Raw genomic sequence first — 16,363 nt, forward strand, 5'->3', positions numbered from 1 at the left:
ATTGCTTCTGCCGAAACTCAGTGAATTGATGTCCATAATATTTCTTATTGGTATTTAGTTTTCAATACCCCATGGAATCCCACAACACATAAAACAAAACTAAAAGATTTGAAGCTCAAGTAATACCCGAGATAATCAGTAGCTTTAGATGTTTCTCCATTGTTAATATGGTTCCGAACATTGCATCGACTTTCTTTTCCCCCTTCGTTTGTTTCACGTGTTGTTGTTGCGTAGAGCCAAAAATTCAACCCCTTAATTCTCTTACGTTTGCAGCCAACAATTAGGTTGTATTCTTACGGGCTTTGGCCCATTTTCCCATACCTTTATTATTTTCTTTTCTTTTGGGGTATCAATATGTCTTTATTTTAAATATGAGATATTACAAAGCTCAAAGACCCTCGAATTTATTTACTATTAGAAGAAGAATCAGAAGATTCATAGAGATTGTACACTTATTGTCACACCTCCTTTTTCCCGAACGCGGGTAGGGGATAAGGTAGTTTTTCCAATTATAGTGACAATATTCGAAATGGGATTATTTATTAAAATCAGAGTCGCCACTTGGGATAATTTATGGTGTCCCAAGTCACCGGTTTATTTTAAATCCCAAATCGAGGAAATTTGACTCTATTTATGGTCCGCGAACACAGAAGACCGGGTAAGGAATTCTGTTAACCCGGGAGAAGGTGTGAGGCACTCCCGAGTTCCGTGGTTTTAGCACGGTCGCTCAATTATCAATAATCGGCCTAATTATCTGATTTAATATATGTTTAAAGACCTATTGTGCATTTTTAACCTTTAAAACCGCTTTTAGTATTTATGGAATTATTTCTCGAACAAGTCACGATGTCGTACACTTGTCATTTTGGGTATACATTACAAATCGCGCCACGTGAAACGCACCCGCGATTTACAACATATTTATTATTATTATTATTATTATTATTATTATTATTATTATTATTATTATTATTATTATTCGAAGTTGTGGTTGAGTCGCATGAAATGCGCACTCGAATTGGGGATTACGTATGATGATTATGCCACGGGAACCGTACCCATAGTCACAATAATTTATCAATCGTTCCTAAAGCAACTAGCGCATTTATGATTATTTCTTAAATTTGAGATTATGGTGAGGGTATGAATTAGGGAAAGTCAATGTGGATAAATGTGTAAAGATTTGAGAAAATTCAGAGATCATTCGCCATGAACACCAATGAATCCCGAACTTCAATTAATAAAACCACTGCTTGGGACTTATAAGTTTGAAGAATGACTACTTAAGGAATCGACCAGCTGGGTTGAGTATTTTCTAGAAATCCCTACGCGCTTTGTATTTTAAAACCAAAGAAAAACCAACGATAACATGCGACAGTCAGATAGCAAATATTATAACTAAACCAAAATAAACAAATGACTGGAAAAATGAACTAATACCAGTTTAACATTCGTGATTTGCATGAATAGTCAACCAAACAAATACACTGCCAATTATGCAGTACACCTTCTTATGCTTAAAATTACAAAATCCATTTTTCATTAACAAATACAACTTCAATTGACCTTTACTAGGATCCATATTCCAATGTACTGCCTAATAGCTATACAAAGATTCATTTAGGTCCTTAAATACAAATCAGACCATAACTAGCCATTAGATGTCTATCAAACATTCATCCAGAAGAAAGCAGGGAATAAGGAAACAATCAATACGACATTTTGAATCACTTAGCAGTGGTTTGTGTGCTTCAATTCATAATTGTGGCCAACTGGTGGTCACAATTGCCAAATGATTAATCTCCTGCAATGAATAAACCTCAAAATACCACACAAGCATACTTCAAATCTGATTGGCGAATAAGCATGACTCAACTAGATAACTAAGACGAACTAACTTTGGACAAGAAGTTCATGAGTAAGGACTTAACATCATGAATTAAAGTGGAAATGCAGAATCGGATAGGTTCACAGAATGTAGCTGAAACATCCCTAACAAACTATGGATATGCATACGGCTTATCAAATAGGTGAATCAACAAAAAGAAAAATTCACATTTAACAGTAATAGGCATGATTCTAAACCTATCTATCACAAGCAAACCAAACATACACAAGTTAAATCATGAGTTTACCTTCTAATCCATCATAATCAAATAGAAGCATAGCAGAAGTAGGGAATAGGATGAACAAGCTTCAGTTACTCTATTAAAAGAAATGCAGTTTTATAGATGTTTACCTAAAGCTGGAAACAAACTTGAAAAAAAAAAATAAGGCAATAGAAATGGAGGAAGAAGCTCAAACAGATCCCGGAACAGACAGAACCAGCAAATCTGCACCTTCGACAGCTTAAAGTACCAATGAAATCCCAGCAAACTTATTTTCTTTCACAAAAATCCGTGAGAGTTGTATCAGATCTTAGAGAAAATCTGGAATGTGTTTTTTGAGCAGAAATTAGGGTGAATTAACGTGTGTTTTCTCTGATGGAAACGACGGCTAGGGTTTCTTCGGGTCTAAGGGGTTTGCTCTCTGTTTTTTTAGAGTGAAGGTCCTCCGACTTTTTTCATGTGGGGTGAATATATGGGGATCAAATGAAGAAGTGTGGATAGAATATTCTTCCAAAAACTGAAATGGCCAAAATGTGAGTCTGCCCCATGTGATGCCATGAGCATTTTGGATAAAAAGGAATAAAACTTTGTTATGAAACTTTGTCATTTGTGCTGAGTTGGCATAATCTCATTTGCTCACTTTTTTTTTTTGCAAATGAAGATAAAACCTATAGTAAAAAATGTGACTCTTTTTTTATTTTATTATTGTTTTCAATTTTCTTAAGTAATATATATATATATATAAAAGGGTAAATAAGAGTTAAAATATGTAGATTAAACTTAAAATATATTTACATACTAAAAAGTGATGAAAAACTCAAATATAGTCAAAAATTAGGTGCTCACAGCTGCCCCTCTTTGCTTGGAAACATGAAGAGTTTTAAGGCAAAGACAAAGTGAGCCGTGTGACTAATTTTTTACCATAACGTTATTCAAAATAGGAAGAAAATAAAAGAAAAAAGGTGCAACCGAGTCCTAACTTTGGACAACATACATATCCCGGGTTATAAGGGAATCAGGTCGCGTGTAGTTCAAGAGGTGAATGAAGGGATGGAGTGTGTGGAGAGGATGAGAGAGTCGAGTGAAGTGTCGTTCCGTCAAGGTTCCGGTCCGCGATCCTGTTATTACATCAAAATTAAAAAATGAAAATGACTAACTAAGCCTGTCAGCTATGAGTTACAAGATTCCTATCTATAAGTCTTCTGAAGCTTGATCTTTGAGGCTTGAATGGTTCTTCATGTAGACTTTTGATTTGAACCTTGCTGCTTGCTAACTGCAGGTGCTGATTCATTCTTCTACAGCTTTTTCGGATCAAGACCGGACATGCAGTGCTCGTGTATTCAGCCATGTCTTGAGCAGTTCAGGTCTTTCATCGGCTTATGCATTTTGGATTCACTTCTCTTTTTTCTTTTTCCTTTTTTTTTTCTTTTTTTTTGGATTGAGACTTCTTCCTTTGGTCATCTCGGACTGTGAGCTCCCATTCTTGAGGCGAGCTTTTGCTACTTCTAACTTAAATTGAATTCTTAAATGACTTTTCTCGTTCTCCAAGTGGGCGCCTGATGACTTAAAACTCGAAATAAATTCCCTCATTCTCCAGGTGGGCGCCTGCTGACTTAAAAAACTTGAAATAAATTCCTCCATTCTCCAGGTGGGCGCCTGATGACTTAAAAACTTGAAATGAATTCCCTTGTTCTCCAGGTGGGCGCCTGATTACTGACTTAAAACCTTAAATGAAATCCCTCGTTCTCCAGGTGGGCGCCTGATGACTTAAAACTGAAATAAATTCCCTCGTTCTCCAGGTAGGCGCCTGATAATGACTTGAAAATTAAAACAAATTCCTTATTCTCCAGGTGGGTGCCTGATGACTTAAAACCAAAATAAATTCCCTCGTTCTCCAGGTGGGCGCCTGATGACTAATTTAAAACCTTAAATGAATTCTCTCGTTCTCCAGGTGGGCGCCTGATGACTTAAAACTGAAATAAATTCTCTCGTTCTCCAGGTGGGCGCCTGATAATGACTTGAAAATTAAAACAAATTCCCTCATTATCCAGGTGGGTGCCTGATGACTTAAAACTGAAATAAATTCCCTCATTATCCAGGTGGGCGCCTGATGACTGACTTGAACTTAAAATGAATTCCCTCGTTCTCCAGGTGGGTGCCTGATGACTTAAAAACTGAAATAAATTCCCTCATTTTCCAGGTGGGTGCCTGATGACTTAAAACTGAAATGAATTCCCTCGTTTTCCAGGTGGGTGCCTGATGACTGACTTGAACTTAAAATGAATTCCCTCATTCTCCAGGTGGGCGCCTGATGACTTAAAAACTTGAAATGAATTCCCTCGTTCTCCAGGTGGGCGCCTGATGACTGACTTGAACTTAAAATGAATTCCCTCGTTCTCCAGGTGGGCGCCTGATGACTGACTTGAACTTAAAATGAATTCCCTCATTTTCCAGGTGGGCGCCTGATAATGACTTAAAAATTGAAATAAATTTCCTTATTTTCCAGGTGGGTGCCTGATGACTTAAAACTGAAATGAATTCCCTCGTTTTCCAGGTGGGTGCCTGATGACTGACTTGAACTTAAAATGAATTCCTTCGTTCTCCAGGTGGGCGCCTGATGACTTACACTTGAAATTAATTCCCTTGTTCTCCAGGTGGGTGCCTGCAACTACAACAAAACAGAAACAACAAAAGAAACTTTTTCTGCCCCAGTTTACACTAGGAAGATTTGTGAGTTATTAGCAAAACTATAAATTACCCATGCTATTGATGAAGGATGAAATGATGAGAACAAAATTGAAGACTTGACTAAGATGTGCGTCTTCTAAAGAAATAAAAATCTGAAAAACCCAAACTAGGAAGTGCATCTCCTAAATTTGAGATTGAGCTTGCAGAAAACTATAAACTAAGCTTGACTAAACTAAAAACTGACCCTATTCTCCAGGCGGGACCCCTGATTTCAAGAAAACTAAAGATTGATGACTCAAGAAAACTAAAAGTTGACCCTTTTTTTTTTCTTCAGACTTCCCTTTTTTAAACTTATTATCCTAGGAGAAAATTCATCAGACTAGGTATTTTTTTTTTTTTTTGGTATCTTAGGAGAAAGATTCATCAGACTAAGACTTCTATCCTAGGAGAAAGTTTATCAAACTAGGTTTTCTATCTTAGGAGAAAGATTCATCAGACTAAGACGTTTATCCTAGGAGAAAATTCATCAGACTAGGTTTTCTATCTTAGGAGAAAGATTCATCAGACTAAGATTTTGATCCTCGGAGAAAGTTCATCAGACTAGGTCTTTTTTTGTTATTTTTTTATATTAGGAGAAATATTCATCAGACTAAGATTTCTATCCTAGGAGAAAATTCATCAGACTAGGTTTTCTATCTTAGGAGAAAAATTCATCAGACTAAGATTTTTATTGGGAGAAAATCCATCGGACTAGGACTTTTTATCCTAGGAGGAAAAATGTGAAAAGCAATGGCAACATTTATGCACACTAGCAAGACAGATAAAGACAAAAATTTGAGAAACTTACCTTTGTCGGCTCTTCTCTTCTTTTTTTTTTTTTTTTGAAAACCTAAATTCCTTGCACTGCTTTGTTCCTGTTTCAAACAAAGAAAATTTTGTCAGTTTTTAAAAGTGGTGGTCGGTTTGCGGCCTTGAGTCTTGGGTTGCTTGACTTTGTGATCATCCAACTTTTGGAAGACTGACTGCATTGGTAGTTGGCTGCACTGCTGGGAGACTCTGTTGTTCCTTACAAGGGACCTTTACTTTCTGTATCAACCCTGATTGTTTCGCTCCCAATGCCATTTGTGTTTTGTGGCTCAATCAGCCTTATCTCAAAAAAGAGATTTCTTTTCTTGGATAACCTTTTCAGATATCTTGAATGGGTTTTGCTTTTGGAACAATTTTGTCTCTCAGAGAGAATCACAACTGGTAAGTGCCTTTTGCACGATGTGCACACTTCGTAGTCATTGTTCGGTACTTCAGAGAATCTCTGATTAACCTTGAGGTTATCTTTGCTTGCTTTACCCGAATAGGTTGACAAGAGTCTTTTGGAGGGGAAGCCTTTGCATGAATCCACAATGCATGCTGAATGTAAAACCCGAGTGTGCTGGCCAAATTTACCTTGTGCAACTGAAAAGCTGGTAGCAGATTTTGAAATTTTTTCTGCTTGTTTTGACAAGGACTGACTTAGAGTGAAAGACACAAAGATGCAAAGAAACAAGTATTGACAAGAAATGCCCATGTCGGAAGGACGGAAGGAAGAGTTTTTTTTTCTTTTTTCTTTTTTCTTTTTATTTTGCGGTAACTAGTCTTAATGATCATGACATGCATTTTGGACTTAACGGTCTGATCTACCAAACTGACCAAATCTTCCCTTTTACCATTCTTATGGCTCTGAAGTCAGGCTTGTTCGTGCCAATCCTTTGCATCAACTTCATGACTCACTTTCGACTAGCGATGCCCCGAGGGGTTTTCACCAACAAGTCACCCTCATTTATGTATCTCTTCTTACCATCGCCTTTCAGTGCCCGTGAGGGTTTTCACTAGTAAGACTCTCTTATTTTTTCTTCTTCTTTTTTTTCTTTGTGTGAGCAACTCGACAGTGTTCTATGTAGTGTGACAACTGCTGCTCTTTGCATGCGTTTCTTGGCATTCTTGAAGGCATATCGGGAGGTCTTTATTTGAAAGGTTTTTGGATAGGGTTGAAAAGATGGGTCGGCATGGAGGCTCTAAGTAGACTCAATATGATGGGTTGTACAATTTACAACTCTTGGAATCGACTCTTTCAAAAGTGAAATAAAATTTTTGCCCAGTTTCTAATACAGGGGATTTTTGTATTTTTTTTTTAATTCTTATTTGGTTGGACCGAACCGTGTAAGGCTGCCTACGTATCTCTTTTTAAAGGAATCAGGTCTAACGTAGTTCAAATATCCGACCTGATATTGTTTTTTTTCATCTTTCTTTCTTTTTCTTTTTCTTTGTCTTTTTTTCAAAACAAGTTGCCCCAGCTTTTTTTCTAGGGGCATGGACCTTTGACTGTTCTTTCTTCTTTTTTTTTTATTATTTGAACTTTGTAAAAGTTGCCCCAGTTTGTACTCTTAAGGCATGGACTTTTCTTTTCATTTATTTTTTTTTCATTTTTTTATTTCTTTATTTTTTGGACTTTTAACTCTAAACTTGATTCCAAAAGAGGGTGGTCAAAGAAAATAACACAGGCTCAAAAGGGGTAGAGAAGGGTATAAAGTGCTTAGGTAGCAGAAAAAGGGCCTCCCAGCCTCGAGAACGCCAAACATATTATCGTTTGCGGTCACAACATTGATGACCATGTTTGTCTTCTTGGTTTGTCGTGGTCGAAAGACACTTTCAATCCCTTAATGTCAAACTTTCCAACAAACTTCAATTGATTCTTTCCCAAACCCGATCTTCACCATGATTTGAAGGTAAAACTTGCTCGAGCTTAATTCCAAAGTGTTTTGACTCTTTGTTCAACCTCAAAAATTTATTTTTTTCGGTTATCCGATTCAAGATTAAATCAATTTTCTAAGATCTGGCCAAAAGTTCCGCATGTATGTCATGTCACTAGAACTAGCGGCGAAAGAACTATGCATAGAATGAAACAAAGACAAACTGTATTTCACTGAATAACGGATAGAAGGATTTGACAATAAGACAAACAAACTAAAATCCGAGTTACGACCCTAAAATAACCCGGCTAATGAAAATAGCAACAAAATGAACAGACAAGACTCACACAAACAAAATAGAGGGATAGAAGGGTTTGACTCAATAAAACAAATAAAATCTGGATCACACCCTAGAATAACCCAGATAATAGAAAAAACATCAAAACAAACTACCAAGATTCCTTCCTAGTGAGGAGGGAATGACTTTTCAATTGCTAAGCTTGACATTTAGCCATAAATTTGCTCATCAGAATCACCATGGCCTTCTCCAATTTCAGTCGGCAAGTTCCCGAGAGGATTCTCATACTCCATGTCACCACACATCATCCCCACAAAGTGTGCATCATCATGTGCATATAAAGGATTCTGCGTGATATTCTGGGTGTCATTATCTTGGATCACTATCAGTTTTTCCTAGATCATCCTTTCTATTTCTCTTTTCAAATCCCGACAACTTTCAACATTGTGCCCCTGATCATTGGAATGGTATTCACACCTTTTAGAAAGGTCAAGGTTTCTTGCACGTGGGTCCACATGATTTGGAGGAATAGGTGCAATCATGTCATAATGCTTTAATTTCTCAAGCACACTTGCATAGGACTCTCATATTGGTGTAAAATTATCTTTCAACCTTTGTTCCCCTCTATACCCCTGGCTCCGTTGTGGGTTATAGGGCATTTGAAAATTTTGTGGAGACTGGTGGAGATATTGCGGTGCTGGTGCTCGCTTTCTGGGGTGTCTTGGTGGCTGGACAACATACTGAAATGGAGCAATAGAGTATTGTGGGTTCTGAGGTGGATAGTAGTGCTCAGGGGAATCATCAGAAACCTGATGAGGCTGCTCATACCTTCGAGATGTTGTCCTAGGACCTCTTCTCGACCTTATTGTCATCATGGTTTCTTCATCCTTCTCATTCGTGTCACTAAAATTATCAAATTCAATCTTTACAGCCTGAGTTGTAGCTTTGAGAACTGCTTGACTTATAATTTTGCCTGTCTTTAAGGCCATTCTCAACCAATTCCCCAATTTTGATTGCTTCCAAGAAGGATTTGCCAACTGCGGACATCATGTTTTGAAAATAATCTAGCTCTTGAGCCAGAAGGAAGACAATGATTAGCTCGTGGTCATCCATGGGTGGCTTAACTCTAGCTGCTTGCTCTCTCCATTTAATGGCATATTCCCTGAAGCTTTCAGTCGATTTCTTCTTCAAGTTAGAAAGGGAATTGCGGTCTGGGGCGATGTCGATATTGTACTGGAATTGTCTGACGAAGGCCCGAGCCATGTCATCCCAGACGTGCCAGTGAGAGGTGTCTTGATCAATAAACCATTCAGAGGCCACCCTTGTCAAGCTTTCCCCAAAATAAGCCATTAGAAATTCTTCATTTCTTCCCGCACCTCTTAGCTGATTGCAATACCTTTTCAAGTGAGCTATGGGGTCGCCGTGTCCATCATACTTTTCAAATTTGGGAATCTTGAAACCAAGTGGCAAACGAACATCGGGGAACATACATAGATCCTTGAAGGCAACACTCTTCTTACCTGCCAACCCTTGCATATTTTTCAACTGTTGTTCTAAGCTTTTCATTCTTTGGGTCATTTCTTCCTGTGCCATCTTACGGGCAGGATTCTCAATCTTTGCAGGAAGATCGAATAGGTACGAGTGGTACTCAGGAGAATGGTATTGTTCTTGTTGGGTAGCAAACTGTGACTCGTGAGTTTTCTTTTGCACCACCGTCAGTTGTGGGATGGTGAAGACAGGTATAACAGTAGTGGTTGTCTGATTGGTTGTCAATGGCACACTTTGGAAGCGCACAACAGAAGTTTCAGTTGTAGTCATACAGTTGGGATAAAGACTGAACCCAGGTGGATATGATTGATCGGGCAATGAGACCGGAATGGTAGTAGTCGAAATGGATGTGAACTCTGGGAAACCATGAATAGAAAAAGACGGTCCTTGGCCATTGGCCCATGCTTGACACATTTCAGTCATTTGCTGTTTCAGTACTCTATTTTCCTCAACCACAGTAGACTCCTGTAGAACCCTCTGACCCTGAGTCTCTTGAGCACTTGTAACAGCTTCGATGCCAGTTGTCAATGGCATTTTTTTCCTTGGATATTGTGTTGCCAACTTACCACAAACCGACCACCTCAAACTTTTTCTATGATTCAATACAAGAGACACGTTAGATTGGACTCGGTCGGTCCTTATTATCATCATCATTTTTATTTTATTTTTTCATTTATTTATTAGTCGGTCGATCGAACCTGATGTGGGTTGCCTACGTATCATGTGAGAACATGAATCAGATCGTGCGTAGTTCGGGAGGATCAGAAATAAGGTAAATAAACTAACTCTTTTTGGATTTTGATTTTTTCTCTTTTTAATTTCCGAAAGAAAGACTTATATATAAAAAAAAAAAAAATTTGGAATTTGATTATTTTTTCTAATATTTTTCCGATAGGACTTCTATATAAGAAATAAAAATATTTTTTGGCTTTTGATGTTTTTGTTTTTTTGGATTTTTTGGGAGAAAGACTTTCTAAAAAAAAGGTAGAAAATATTTTTTGGATTTTAATTTCATTTGTTTTCCTTTTCTAATGAAAGACTTCTACAAATATATATATATATATATATTTTTGGTCTAAAATTATTTTTGAATCTTTTGTTTGTTTGGGGTTTTTTTTAAAAAAAGACTGCTAAAAGAAGGAATTAAAGGAAATATTTTTGGATTTTTAAAAATGGGGTCTCAAAGAAAGACTTTCTAAACAAGGAAATAAAGGAAAATATTTTTAGATTTTTTAAAAATTGTGGTCTAAAAGAAAGACTTCCTAAATAGGAGGTAAAGAAAATATTTTTGGATTTTTTGAAAATTGTGGCCGGAACCGATGAGGTTTGCCTACGTATCTCACATCCGGTGAGAATCAAACCCGCGTAGTTCTGCGAGTTTTGACTCGTGGAAAAATAGGACTTATATTTTTCAAAGACTCATCCTTTTTTTTTTTTTTTTTAAATTCGGCAAAGTTTCAGGATATTTTGAACACTGGTATTTTCCGGATGTTTCTCTATCCTACCTCACTTCTTGATTTTGCTTGATTTTCTTTCCCTATTCTAAAAGCCGGTCAACATACAAGCCGAAACCGATAAATGCACAAGTAACATGTAAAAATGCATCAGAATGGTCTTTTAAATTGGGTACACCTGTCCTAGACAGACCCAACCCCTTTATTGAGTCTCCAAAGTCAAATGCACGTGATGCAAACAAATGTACCTACTAGGGATCCGGCATGAGGCTATGTTATTCTAGGCTTAAAACCATGGGTGTATGGTTCTAGACCTGGCTTACCCGAGCGGACAACTCGAGCCGAGGGGGGGCAACGTACCGGTAACCAAAAGGCCATCCGGCTTTGTAACTGATCCTATCCTCGTTCTAAATTAGGGTATGACACTAACAGAAAAGAAGTCACGCCAGCGTGCACTTCCCAGAAGATTTAGAAGACCCAGAGATAGGAAAGGTTTCGTAGCAGTTTATATACAATTCACACAATATCAAAGCGGTAAAAAAAAAAGCGACATTTAGCACATTAGGCTCAAACACGTAAAAATCAGACAATCGTGAAAGCCAAACATAACATCTATTCTAAGCTCGAATTCTGAACCCTGAACCAGAGATTCTGGGTTCGGTCCCCAGCAGAGTCGCCAGAGCTGTCACACCTCCTTTTTCCCGAACGCGGGTAGGGGATAAGGTAGTTTTTCCAATTAAAGTGACAATATTCGAAATGGGATTATTTATTAAAATCAGAGTCGCCACTTGGGATAATTTATGGTGTCCCAAGTCACCGGTTTATTTTAAATCCCAAATCGAAGAAATTTGACTCTATTTATGGTCCGCGAACACAGAAGACCGGGTAAGGAATTCTGTTAACCCGGGAGAAGGTGTGAGGCACTCCCGAGTTCCGTGGTTTTAGCACGGTCGCTCAATTATCAATAATCGGCCTAATTATCTGATTTAATATATGTTTAAAGACCTATTGTGCATTTTTAACCTTTAAAACCGCTTTTAGTATTTATGGAAATATTTCTGGAACAAGTCACGATGTCGTACACTTGTCATTTTGGGTATACATTGCAAATCGCGCCACGTGAAACGCACCCGCGATTTACAACATATTTATTATTATTATTATTATTATTATTATTATTATTATTATTATTCGAAGTTGTGGTTGAGTCGCATGAAATGCGCACTCGAATTGGGGATTACGTATGATGATTATGCCACGGGAACCGTACCCATAGTCACAATAATTTATCAATCGTTCCTAAAGCAACTAGCGCATTTATGATTATTTCTTAAATTTGAGATTATGGTGAGGGTATGAATTAGGGAAAGTCAATGTGGATAAATGTGTAAAGATTTGAGAAAATTCAGAGATCATTCGCCATGAACACCAATGAATCCCGAACTTCAATTAATAAAACCACTGCTTGGGACTTATAAGTTTGAAGAATGACTACTTAAGGAATCGACCAGCTGGGTTGAGTATTTTCTAGAAATCCCTACGCGCTTTGTATTTTAAAACCAAAGAAAAACCAACGATAACATGCGACAGTCAGATAGCAAATATTATAACTAAACCAAAATAAACAAATGACTGGAAAAATGAACTAATACCAGTTTAACATTCGTGATTTGCATGAATAGTCAACCAAACAAATACACTGCCAATTATGCAGTACACCTTCTTATGCTTAAAATTACAAAATCCATTTTTCATTAACAAATACAACTTCAATTGACCTTTACTAGGATCCATATTCCAATGTACTGCCTAATAGCTATACAAAGATTCATTTAGGTCCTTAAATACAAATCAGACCATAACTAGCCATTAGATGTCTATCAAACATTCATCCAGAAGAAAGCAGGGAATAAGGAAACAATCAATACGACATTTTGAATCACTTAGCAGTGGTTTGTGTGCTTCAATTCATAATTGTGGCCAACTGGTGGTCACAATTGCCAAATGATTAATCTCCTGCAATGAATAAACCTCAAAATACCACACAAGCATACTTCAAATCTGATTGGCGAATAAGCATGACTCAACTAGATAACTAAGACGAACTAACTTTGGACAAGAAGTTCATGAGTAAGGACTTAACATCATGAATTAAAGTGGAAATGCAGAATCGGATAGGTTCACAGAATGTAGCTGAAACATCCCTAACAAACTATGGATATGCATACGGCTTATCAAATAGGTGAATCAACAAAAAGAAAAATTCACATTTAACAGTAATAGGCATGATTCTAAACCTATCTATCACAAGCAAACCAAACATACACAAGTTAAATCATGAGTTTACCTTCTAATCCATCATAATCAAATAGAAGCATAGCAGAAGTAGGGAATAGGATGAACAAGCTTCAGTTACTCTATTAAAAGAAATGCAGTTTTATAGATGTTTACCTAAAGCTGGAAACAAACTTGAAAAAAAAAAATAAGGCAATAGAAATGGAGGAAGAAGCTCAAACAGATCCCGGAACAGACAGAACCAGCAAATCTGCACCTTCGACAGCTTAAAGTACCAATGAAATCCCAGCAAACTTATTTTCTTTCACAAAAATCCGTGAGAGTTGTATCAGATCTTAGAGAAAATCTGGAATGTGTTTTTTGAGCAGAAATTAGGGTGAATTAACGTGTGTTTTCTCTGATGGAAACGACGGCTAGGGTTTCTTCGGGTCTAAGGGGTTTGCTCTCTGTTTTTTTAGAGTGAAGGTCCTCCGTCTTTTTTCATGTGGGGTGAATATATGGGGATCAAATGAAGAAGTGTGGATAGAATATTCTTCCAAAAACTGAAATGGCCAAAATGTGAGTCTGCCCCATGTGATGCCATGAGCATTTTGGATAAAAAGGAATAAAACTTTGTTATGAAACTTTGTCATTTGTGCTGAGTTGGCATAATCTCATTTGCTCACTTTTTGTTTTTGCAAATGAAGATAAAACCTATAGTAAAAAATGTGACTCTTTTTTTATTTTATTATTGTTTTCAATTTTCTTAAGTAATATATATATATATATAAAAGGGTAAATAAGAGTTAAAATATGTAGATTAAACTTAAAATATATTTACATACTAAAAAGTGATGAAAAACTCAAATATAGTCAAAAATTAGGTGCTCACACTTATATTATTTATAATCAAACATTATGATTGTTGCAATATTTTTCGGTCTCGATTATTTTCTTTACGCAATTTATTGTCCATAAATTATGGCACGCCCAGTGGGATAATCTTTACCTCTCATCTCAACTTTTCAATTACCAAAGTTCAAGAATATCGAAATGGTTTCACTAGAAATCAACTCCAGATCAACTTCCACCAAGGCTGCTAATTCCAAGTTCTATGCTGATGTGGAAAGCATACTCGATGTTACCTTTGGAAGCTTTGGCCTGATTATAAGGAGAAAAGCAAGGTCCTTAGGATAACAAGCATTTCAAGTGCCGTCCACATCAATCCCTTTTTTTTTGGATCTTCATCCTCAAAAGGAGCAAGATCCTTTACAAGCACGACCCAAAAAGTGAACGACGTCGCCAAAGAGATCGAACAGGTTCTTGCCCAACTTAGTTCAACTAAGTCCAAGAAACCGTTCATGCAAGCGGGTGATGATGACTTGAGCATTGGATCTACTCTAGTCAACATTAATGTGATATCTAAGCTCTATCCCAATAATGATCCATATCATTATTCATCCTTTACGGCGATCATGCAAGCAATAGTTATTGAAGCTTCTACCATAGACGAACAACTTAAAAATTTGACTAAAGCCGTTGAAGCCTTGTCAAAGCGCATGCAAGATCAAGATGCTAAACTTTTCAAGTTAACAAATAAGTTAGATAGTATAGTAGAAGGAGAATCCACACAAGAACCTTTAAATTTTCAAAGGTCATAAGAGAAAGGAGACTCATCTCAAAAGAAAGCAACAACAACTAAGGAGATCCAAGTCTCCGCTGAAGGTTTGATTCCCGTTGAGAAATTGAAGGACTACATCATGGAGGCTATCAAAGATAATCCTGAATCGACATCCAAAATATCTCTCACATATGCAAAGCCGTATACGTAAACAATTGATAATATGCATGTTGGTTATCAACCTCCTAAGTTGCAACAATTCGACGAACAGGGAAATCCGAAGCAATATGTAGCGCACTTTGTTGAAACTTGCAATAATGCTAGAACGTACGGTGATTATCTTGTCAAACAGTTTGTTCAATCTCTTAAAGGTAATGCATTCGATTGGTACATAGATCTTGAATCTGGTCCCATCGATAATTGGGAGCAGTTAGAACATGAGTTTCTCAATCGTTTCTATAGAACAAGACGCATCTTAAGTATGATCGAACTTACAAACACTCTTCAACGAAATGATGAACCAGTTATTGACTTTATCAACCGCTGGAGGAACTTAAGCCTCAAATGCAAATATCGTCTTAGCGAATATGTATTCAAGGCATGCATTGGAGTCTTCGCTATATCTTACAAGGCATAAAGCTTAAAATATTCGAAGAACTAGCAACTCGTGCTCATGACATAGAACTAAGTATGGCCCCAAGTGGAGACCAAGAGCTACCTGTCTTTGGGCCTTACGACGAAGAAGAAGAACAAGAAGGCGAGGATGTGGGTAAGTTATCATACGAGAATGAAATTGAAGAGTCTATGCATGTCACTGTGCTCCTCAACGCACGAGCGTAAACTACAAGTTATAATGCTCCTCAACGCACGAGCTTAAACTGCAAGTTATAAGGCTCCTTGATACATGAGCCTAAACTACACGTCACAAAGCTCATCAAATTAGAACCAAATATTCATGCCATAAAGCTCATCAAATTTGACCCAAATCTTCAAATCACAAGCTCACAAAATTCGAGCCAAAATCTTCAAGTCACAAAGTGAGCCAAATCTTCAAGTTGCAAAGCTCATCAAATTCGAGCCGAATCTTCAAGTGATAAAACTCATCAAATTCGAGCCAAATATTCATGTCATAAAGTTCATCAAATCCGACCCATTTCTTCAAGTCACAAAGCTAATCAAACTTGAGCCAAATCTTCAAGTTTCAAAGCTCTTCAAATTCGATCAAGTCTTCAAGTTGTAAAGCTTCTTAAATTCGAGCAAAGTCTTCTTGCAAAGCTTCTTGATACACGAGTTTAAACTGCACATTACTCCTTGTTTCACCAGTATAAACTGCATAAAAATATATTTTTTTCCTGAATTACGTAATGACTTGATCCTCCCCGCCGGATATGTAGGCAACTTAAAGCTTCATTCTGAGTTCAGTCACATAAAGGAAAGTCTCTTTATCATGATGGCAAAGAGAAGCTGGTGATGCTTTCCTCCACAGCTCAAAAAAATGGAGCACTATACGTATCCTTTCATCAAGTCGTGAGAAGGACGTTCCATGCACTTCTTTACCAAGTTGCAAGAAGGGGTTGTGCCTCGCCAGAGCTTGAAGGTTGGGATGCTCCAAGAACTTCTTCAACAAATTGCAAGAAAAGGTCGTCCAA

The 16,363-nt window shown here is 37.3% G+C and overlaps 2 protein-coding genes and 2 long non-coding RNA genes across 4 annotated transcripts; 1 reads left to right on the plus strand and 3 right to left on the minus strand.

Moving 5' to 3' along the window:
* Nucleotides 1-1,429: 1,429 nt before the first annotated feature.
* LOC138893787 (uncharacterized) lies at nucleotides 1,430-2,748 on the minus strand. The gene is made up of 2 exons (XR_011409057.1): nucleotides 2,240-2,748; nucleotides 1,430-1,804 (listed from the first exon to the last, which is right to left on the minus strand). It is a non-coding gene; the product is annotated as an uncharacterized lncRNA (long non-coding RNA).
* Nucleotides 2,749-8,735: 5,987 nt separating this feature from the next.
* LOC138893626 (uncharacterized) lies at nucleotides 8,736-9,899 on the minus strand. Its single transcript, XM_070178270.1, has one exon. It carries the CDS (start codon nucleotides 9,897-9,899, stop codon nucleotides 8,736-8,738), a length of 1,164 nt encoding a protein of 387 aa, XP_070034371.1.
* A 2,561-nt stretch (nucleotides 9,900-12,460) lies between these two features.
* On the minus strand, nucleotides 12,461-13,670 carry LOC104086869 (uncharacterized). Its single transcript, XR_684190.4, has 2 exons — nucleotides 13,271-13,670; nucleotides 12,461-12,835 (listed from the first exon to the last, which is right to left on the minus strand). It is a non-coding gene; the product is annotated as an uncharacterized lncRNA (long non-coding RNA).
* Nucleotides 13,671-14,937: 1,267 nt separating this feature from the next.
* Nucleotides 14,938-15,351, plus strand: LOC138893627 (uncharacterized). The gene has a single exon (XM_070178271.1). The coding sequence runs from the start codon at nucleotides 14,938-14,940 to the stop codon at nucleotides 15,349-15,351; it is 414 nt and encodes a 137-aa protein (XP_070034372.1).
* The last annotated feature ends 1,012 nt before the right edge of the window (nucleotides 15,352-16,363 follow it).

Source organism: Nicotiana tomentosiformis, chromosome 6 (genome assembly GCF_000390325.3).
Source record: "Nicotiana tomentosiformis chromosome 6, ASM39032v3, whole genome shotgun sequence".
In the NCBI taxonomy this organism is placed as follows: Eukaryota; Viridiplantae; Streptophyta; class Magnoliopsida; order Solanales; family Solanaceae; genus Nicotiana; species Nicotiana tomentosiformis.